Raw genomic sequence first — 8,950 nt, 5'->3', positions numbered from 1 at the left:
TTCCCTCTCCTTCCTGGATCTCTCCATCACCATGTCCAGCGGCTGGCTTTGGGCACAGACATCTACTACAAGCCCACCGACTCCCACAGCTACGTAGATTACATCTCCTCCCATCCTATCTCCCGTAAAAACCCCATTCCTTATTCCTAATTCCTCCACCTCCACCATCTGTTCCCAGGATGACCAATTACACCTCAGAACATCCCAGATGGCCTCCTTCTTCCATGATTGCAACTTGCAGTCTATGCCCTCCAGCACACCTCCTCCACCTCACACATCAGCGCCCTTGAACCCCACCCTTTCCAATGTAACAAGGGCAGAACCCCACCCCCGGTCCTCACCCTCCACCTCACCAACCTCCGCATACATTGCATCATCCTCTGCTACTTCAGCCACCTCCAAACGGACCCCACCACTCAAGGTATATTTCCCTCCCTACCCCTATCAGCATTCCAGAGAGACCATTCCCTCTGCGACTCCCTCATCAGGTCCACGCGCCCCACACCAGCCCACATACCACACCTGGCACCTTTCCCTGCCACTGCAGATAGTGCAAAACCTGCGCCCACACCACTCCCTTCACCTCCGTCCAAGGCCCCAAGGGATCCTTCTACATCGGTCAGAAATTTACCTGTACCTCTATCAATGTCATTTACTGCATCTGTTGCACTCATTGTGGTCTCCTCTACATCGGGGAGACAGTACACCTTCTTGCAGATCATTTCAGAGAACATCTCTGGGACACCCTCAACCACTAACCCCAACCCTCCGTGGCTGAACATTTCAACGCCCCTCCCACTCCGTCAAGGACATGCAGGTCCTGGGCCTCCTCCACCACCAAACTGTTACCACCCAACGCCTGGAGGAAGAACGCTTCATATTCCGCCTTGGTATCCTGCAACCACATGGGATAAATATGGATTTCAACATTTCCCCTCGCCCCACATTATCCCAGTCCCAAGCCTCCAACTTGGCACCACCCTCTGGACCTATCCATCACTCTCCCTTCTGACCTATCACCTTCTCCCTCACCTTCATCCACCTATTGCTTTCTCAGCTACCCAGCCCCACCCCCTACCATTTACTCTCAGCACCCTGGCCCACAAGCCTCATTCCTGATGAAGGGCTTATGCCCGAAACATCGATTCTCCTGCTCCTCGGATGCTGCCTGACCTGCCGTGCTTTCCCAGCAACACACTCACGACTCAATGAAAGGCAGCATACTCAGAAGCTAAGAAGTTCAGAGGAACAGAAGAATTTGGAGTTCTTGTCCACAAAGGTTGAAGGACAGGTTATTAGGATAGTTAATAAGGCATAGTGGACACTTGCTTTTATCAGTTGTGGCTTTGATTGGAAGAATAAGGAGATATTGTTGAAGCTGTGCAAAACTTTGGTTAGGCCACAGCATGAGTACTGTGTGCCGTTCAGATCAGCACATTATAGGAAGGATGTGATTGCACTGGAGGGGATGCAGACAAGATTCAACAAGATGTCATCAGGTTTGGAGCATTTTAACAATGAAGAGAGGCTGGATAAGCTCAGGTTGTTTTCTTTATTGCAGCAAGGTCTGATGGAGGACCTGATTGAGGTGGATATTATTATGAGGAGCATGGACAGGATGATAGAAAGCAGCTATCAAAGGGGACAAAAACAAGGGGCATAATTTTAAAGTGAAAGACAGGAGGTTCGGAGGGATTTTGAGGAAACATTATTTCACCCAGAGGGTGGTGAAAATCACCTAGAAGAGTGGGAGAAGAGGAAGATCTCATAACCTTTCAAGCATACATGGATAAGCCTTTGAAATGTGGTCACATTCAAAACTATGGGTCACATGCTGGAAAGTGGGATTCAATAAGGTCTCAATACGAAGGAATAACTTTTAAAACTTTTAAAAACTTTTAAAAATAAATTGTTAAAGAATTACAATCAATCATTGCAAGGAATGATTTCAGTTCCTGCTGTTCCCAAAATTTTGCATCTAAGCTTATGTCTGGAGAACTTGGGAAAATGTAACAATTCCTGTTTCCTGATGTTTTGCACAGGCGTTAATGAGTGAAGTGATATTGCAGTGAATGTAACATGGAAGCTTTCATATTGCCATGACTTGAGATAAGGAACAGCATAAATCAAATGGACCTAAACTTCTTTAAAGAAAAACATATGCATCAACCAAAATCTTCCAGTTAATTCTGGGCCAAATGAATCTACCACTGGGACTTCACTTTGCCTACAGAATGTTCATTTCAGTGCATTTCCTGACCCATTCAGGCTCGGAGTTCACCCAGGGTACTATCTTGGTTGAATTGGAGAATCAATTCTGTTGGTCATAAACACAATTTTTCCACATAATTTCCTGGGAAAGTGCCAAACTTCTTGGTTCTTCTGGATGTACCTATAAAATATAGATATCAATGCAATGAATAATTTAGGCAGTACACTCTTCAGTTAAGGTTAGGTATAAGGTGAAGCATGCGTATTATTATTTAAATAATACAGTTGAATAAATATTGCCTGCTACATAAATATGGTGACATTGTAATTTAAAAAAACAAATAAAGTTGATGTGACCAACTATAATTCAAAAACATTCCATTGGCTATTCATTCACTTACACCCCCTCATAACCAAGTGTGCTGTAAAAATATTGTAAATTAATGACCAGACATTTTTTAACATTGAGCCAACTATGCTCTAGACTTAAAAAACATAAAATAGTCCTTGTTTATGAGGGGCTTATTAAAATTACGTGTAAAAGCATAACTATAATAAGAGGCTTTCAGTCAACATTGATAAACATTCCACCCTCGTGTCTATTTCATATTAAATAAATGACCATGATGATAGATTATTGCACTTTAATACAATTAATGCAACATGACTTAAAATGTCTATTTCAATAATATAGAAGATACAGTATCTTACTTTTTCACCAGTTAGGAATTTTTTTTTACAAGCAATGCTCAAGTTCAGTTTTCTCTTCCTTGTATTTGGATGTTACTATGAGTTTTAGTTGACTGACACATAACCTGTTGTTAACCATTTGAAAATATCACTTCAGGAAAGCAATGATTATCTACAAACTGCCTCCCTGTTAATGCACTTGGCTGCATAAAAGGGGATTTCAATGCTGCCAGTACTGTTTTGTGTAAAAAAATTGAGGAAGTGCTGTGTGCATATAGTAGGTATCTTGGATGCTATTTTGCCAAGATCTAAATAAGGAAGACAAATATATGCAATAAAGGTGTTTAATGCATGCTCTGCTCCATTTTGTAACTTCAACTTGCTCCTGAGGCCAACATCATTGCTGATATTCCTCATCCAAAGTTTCAAGGTCTCTAAACCTTAGCATAATTCTGACTCTGACTTCCAGGTAGCAATGCATTCCACACATTCAGCTCACAACCACTCCACCTATCTTTTTCCAAGTCCCAGTCTCACTTCTCACCAACGATATTCTTCTACTGAGGCCCATCCAACAAAACTACAGACTGATTTTATTTTCCAGGATTCCTCGACCTCACAAAATCAAACTCAAGCCCCAGCCAGCAACAATACTGCAGACCCCAAGTAATATTCTTCATGGAACTCACCCCCAAGGTACCCACCACCATCTTTCTCCACGACCACTCTTTTACAGTCACTCAGTCATTCCTCTGGCTGATTATTTCAAACTTACCTAAACAAATCGCTGAACCCAGTCAAGGTCCTACTGTCCCACCATCCAGACAAAAATGAACACTGAAGCCAGACATTGCATGTTTCTTTGAGCTCCAATTTGAGCATGGAGTGTCAGTGCTCTGGGTGTGCATGTCACTAAGTCTCTTGCCACAGTTCTAGCAAGAACATTTGAGTGAGTAAGACCCAACATCTGTTCCATGGAAGGCAGCCCAATTGTAAGATATTTATTTCCGATTATTTTGGGGCACTGGACGCACAAAACGTAATTCGACCCTTTATGCCTTTTCTTTTGCCAATTAGGATAATTGTCACCAATTGATACCCAATTTCTCCCCTCTCATTCACCCTTTATGCAGTAAATGGCAGCTTAAACTAACTTTTGTGCCCGAACTACAGTGCATCAGTTCTGAGAATCTGCAGGTGACACAATGTACCGATTCAGAGTCAGAGTCAATCTCCAAACTAAATAATTAGATGTTGTTACAATATATTGAAATAAAAGCAGAAAGTGAAGAAATGTTCAACAGGACCTTGAGCCTATCATAGATTTTCCTCTTTGTTCTTTCTCTTTCTCCGTCTTTTCAATGTTATAAAACATTTCAGCCATGTATAACTCAAAATGTTAATGCTCTTTCTCTGTCGACAGATCTGCCAAATATTTCAAGCACTTCACGGTTTTATTTCTGATTTCCAGCATCTGCTGTATTTTTCTTTAATTTTTATTAGATGCTATTGTTTTCCATTGGCTAACTTTTCAGTGTCATGACAGAAAATTGCAAAAAAAAGGCTGCAAATTTCCTCCCTTACTTCTATTCAAATTAGCTTTCAATCCTATATCACCTGGGATTCAACTGATTTAGTAGTTAACTAAATTGAGTTTTTCTCTTCAGTTATTGAACATGTCACAAAATTCCAGTCATATGAGATTATTAGTGTACAGTTGTAATCAATGTAATTGCATGTACCCAATGTGGAAATATGTAATAATTTAAACCAGGAAATGAAGGGAAAGGTTAAGAGAAATAAAGGCCGCATATATGGAGAGAGAAACAGTGTTAACACTTCAAGTCCAGAATGACTCTTCTTTGAGAACTTGGGATTGAACTTCTGGACTTAAACATTCGCCTTGTTTCTCTCTCCACTGTTGCTGCCAGACATGCTGGGTCCCTCCTATACTTCCTGTGTTTATTTCAGATTTCCAGCAGGGTGTTAGTTGGAGCCCTGAGCTCCAAAATGGTAGTACTGCATGAAATCAGCATTCCATGATTACCATAATCATTGGTCATTCTGTTCATACTTCAAGTCAGCTCTGAAGCAGTCACTAGACTTGAACCATTAGCTTGCTCTCTCTCCACAGGTGCTGCCTGACTCACTGTGATTTCCAGCAATATTTGTTTTCAGTACAGCATCTGCAATAATTTGCTCCTAATTCTGGCATATGTTCCCTTTTCACAACAGTGCTCCTCCCATTTAGTATCAGAAGCATGCATGCAAATATCATGGTCCCCATTGTGAGGGCAAAGTGAAAAGGTGGGTTTATAGTCAAAGTTTTTGGCCTTAGCTCATGAACATTATTCAAATTGTCACAGTATGCTAAATACCACAACAGAAACAAGTATTGGCATAGATAGAACATATGTAATGTTCAATGTGATATACAGGATATAACCTACTCTGTAAGTAGTATTTTGGCATTCATAAAGTGCTGATTAATTTCAGTGTTGCATTGGTGAAACAATGTACTTTAATTCTTTTGAGGAAAATATGAAATCAATTTTGATATTTCCATTTTCATGTTTTGTAGATGCATAGGGAGCACATAAGGAAATTTGCATTACACTGGAAGAATAATGAAAGACATAGTGAAGTTAACAGGAGATCTCCACAGTGTGAAGCATTTATGAAAGGCATTGACTACATCATGTGGTTTAGACACCATTTGTCTCATATTGTATCACTCATGTCGGAATGAGTTAGATCTTCTGAGTTTTACTTGAATAACACACTGAAGAATAGGTGACATTTATTATTTTGTAACATACCGAAGTACCAACCATCACCACATTTCTTCACAACGTTAATGATGTCTCCTTGTTTGACCTCCAGTTCATCTTCCTTGTTGGGAGAAAATGAATATAATGCCAAATATCTGTAATAAAACATCAGCTTTACTATTTGCGTTGACATTGCCAATTATTGGGGTTTCAAAATAAAATTCTTATTTCATTTGTCTTAATGGTCTAGAGGAACATGGCAACAACTTAAATCTCTAATTTTTCTGAGCTATCAAGAGCTCAATTAGGTGCGTTGTATGTTGTGGTATCAACCACATATTGTAACTGGGGTGGAGTGCTGCCACCGATCGTCCTTTCTATTCTGTGTCTGAGAACCTAAATTATTGACAATGGTTGATGATAAACAATCATTGAATCTTAATAGAAAGAACTCTTCCAGTCTATAACATAATGTAATTTAACGCATGACAGCATAAGGTATGAGTTAAATTGGCTAGTTAGGAATAATTATGAAGTTTACGAGAGAGATTTAGTCCATCAGGACTTTGTGTTTGAATCCTTGTTTGCCCAAAGACAATGTGATATCATCAGATCAGATGGATTTCACGAAGCTTCTTACAGATCTATACCTTGTTCAACAAGTAGCATTCTTGCCTTTCAGTCAACGTTTTCCATTCAAATTCATTCCAGAATTAGACACAAAAGTCAAAGCTTATACTATTAGGTGCTGACGAAGTGCTTTGCTGTCACTTTACCATCTTTAACTGAGATGTAGATTGAGGATCTGGTTGCCCAATCAGGTACATGTAAAATTCTGTGACACTATTTTGAAGAAAAGATTGAGACTTATTATGGTGTCTTGGCCTCAATCAACATCTTAAAAAAGAATATCAGGTTATTATGACATTATTGTACTGGGAATTTGCTGTGCACCAAATGGCTGTTACATTTCCGAAACTGCAACAATAAACTGCACTGTACAAACACTTAAATTTCTTTCTTCATGTGACCTATTATCCTATTATCCATCCCTTCCTGATGAGAAGTGCTGTGGACTTCCCTCTAATTTTACCATGTGATAAATTTGTAAACTTAAATTCACCTTCTTTCACACTGTGGCATGACATAATATTATATCAGCTTGGGAATTTAGTAATACATGAACCAAAACAGTTGTTGAATCTCCATATGTTGGTTAATCTAGTTTCAGAGTGGGAACTGAATTGTCGGCAGAAAGAGTAGGATTACTATACACTGTACCACACACGCCTGGTCTGACACCACAAGCATTCTCTATCATCTCTCAGTCACGTGTCTTCCCATCTCTTCACTATGCGTATTGCTATTTACACAATTCCTAATAATACACCATATGCCGTATTTTGAAGATACATAGATTTTATGAGATTATAAACAGGTCCACAAATTTAGTTACACAGACTAAAAGTGCAGACATTTTGTTTGTCAACGGGGAGACCAGGATGTGAAAATCCTCAGTGTAAAAATTGTTGGCAGGTTTTCCTGTTGAAAAAAACATGCGAAAGAGGTTCAGTAAAATTGCAAAGAGTCAAACTGGCAAAACTTCAGTTATGCTGAAATTGTCAGCCCTTCACATGTCAGAATAGGAAATCCAGTAAACGGAAGCCTGCTTTAAAAATTGCCTCAGATTTAACTTTAACAATTGAATTAGCTTGGAGAAAGTGAGGACAGCAGATGCTGGAGATCAGAATCGAGAGTGTGGTGCTGGAAAAGCAAAGCAGGTCAGACAGCAACCAAGGAGCAGGAGAATCAACATTTCAAGCATATGTTCTTCATCAAGAATGAGGCTTGTGAGCTGAGGGGGTGGAGAGATAAATGACAGGGGGTGGGGTAGGGACAAGGTAGCTAAGAGTGTGATAGGTAGACAGAGGTCAGGGTAATGCTGATATGTAGGAGAAGAAGGTGGACTGGATAGGTGGGAAGGAAGATGGACAGGTAGGAAAGGTCACAAGGACAGTGCTGAGCTGGAAGATCAGAGCTGGGATAAGGCGGGGGAAGGGAAATGAGGAAACTGGTGAAATCTACATTGATGCTGGGGGTTGGAGGGTCACAAGGCGGAAGATGAGTTGTTCTTCCTTCAGGAGTTAGGTGGCAAGGGTGTGGTGATGGAGGAGGCCAAGGACCTGCATGTCGAGGCTGAGTAGGAGGGGGAGTTGAAGTATTCAGCCACAGAGCATTGGGTTGGTTGGTGCAGGTGTCCTGGAGATGTTCTCTTAGGTGTTTTACAAGTAAGTGCCCTGTCTCCCCAGTGTAGAGGAGACCACACCGGGAGCTTAAGATACACGCAATCACATGCGCAAGTGCAGGTAAAACTCTGATGGATGTGGAAGCTCCTTTGGGGCCTTGGATCGAGATGAGGGGGGAGGTATGGGGACAGGTTTCACAATTCCTGTGGTGGCAGGGGACGGTGCTGGGAGGGGAGGGTGGGTTGGGGGACGGCGTGGATCTGACAAGAGAGTTGAGGAGGAGATGTTCTTTATGGAAAGCGGACGGGGGGGGAAGAGAAATATATCTTCAGTGGTGGGGTCTGTTTGTTGGTGGCAGAAATGGTGGAGGATGATGCGATGTATGTGGAGGTTGGTGGGGTGGAAGGTAAGGACCAAGGGGGATTTGTCCTTGTTGTGGTTGGAGGGGTGGAGTTTGAGGGTGGAGGTGCGGGAAATGGATGAGATGCACTGGAGGGCATCTTTGATCACATGGGAGGGGTAATTGCGGTCTTTGAAGAAAGAGGCCATCTTGTGTGTTCTGTGGTGGAATTGGTCCTCCTGGGAGCAGATGTGGTGGAGGTGGAGGAATTGGGAATAAGGGATAGCATTTTTACAGATGATAGGGTGGGAGGAGGTGTAGTTCAGGTAGCCGTGGGAGTCGGCAGGTTTGTAGAAGATGTCCATGTTGAGTTGGTCACCATTGATGGAAAGGGAGAGGTCCAGCAAGGGGAGGGAGGTGTTTGAGATGGTCCAAGTGAACTTGAGGTCACAGTGGAATGTGTTGGTGAAGTTGACGAACTGTTCAACCTCCTTGTGGGAGTACGAGGTGGTGCCAATACAGTTATCAATGTTGCAGAAGAAAAGGTGGGGAATGATGCTGGTGTAACTACAGAAAATGGACTGTTCCACGTAACCGACAAAGGGACAGGCATTGCTGGAGCCATTGCGGGTGGGCCATGGAAGTGGGAGGATTCAAAGGAGAAATTATTGAGGGTGAGGACCAGTTCAGCC

At 41.8% G+C, this 8,950-nt stretch overlaps 1 protein-coding gene across 6 annotated transcripts in view; it reads right to left on the bottom strand.

Moving 5' to 3' along the window:
- Positions 1–469: 469 nt before the first annotated feature.
- LOC122556561 (uncharacterized) overlaps positions 470–8,950 on the bottom strand; it is a 112,511-nt gene continuing 104,030 nt past the window's right edge. For 5 of the 6 annotated variants that reach the window (XM_043703368.2, XM_043703371.2, XM_043703369.2 and 2 more), the window contains 2 exons: positions 5,721–5,827; positions 470–2,392 (listed from right to left, as the gene is read on the bottom strand). In XM_043703368.2, the coding sequence (XP_043559303.2) occupies positions 2,325–2,392; positions 5,721–5,827 (175 nt within the window). In that variant the 3' untranslated portion in view covers positions 470–2,324. Of the gene's footprint in view, positions 2,393–5,720; positions 5,828–5,850; positions 7,215–8,950 lie in introns of those variants that run through there. The other variant, XM_043703373.2, reaches the window with a different exon arrangement.

This window comes from Chiloscyllium plagiosum, unplaced genomic scaffold (assembly GCF_037043375.1).
Source record: "Chiloscyllium plagiosum isolate Xiang-an unplaced genomic scaffold, Cpla_swu_hap1 HiC_scaffold_16, whole genome shotgun sequence".
Lineage (NCBI taxonomy): Eukaryota > Metazoa > Chordata > Chondrichthyes > Orectolobiformes > Hemiscylliidae > Chiloscyllium > Chiloscyllium plagiosum.
This window is presented reverse-complemented; position numbering and strand designations above follow the sequence as displayed.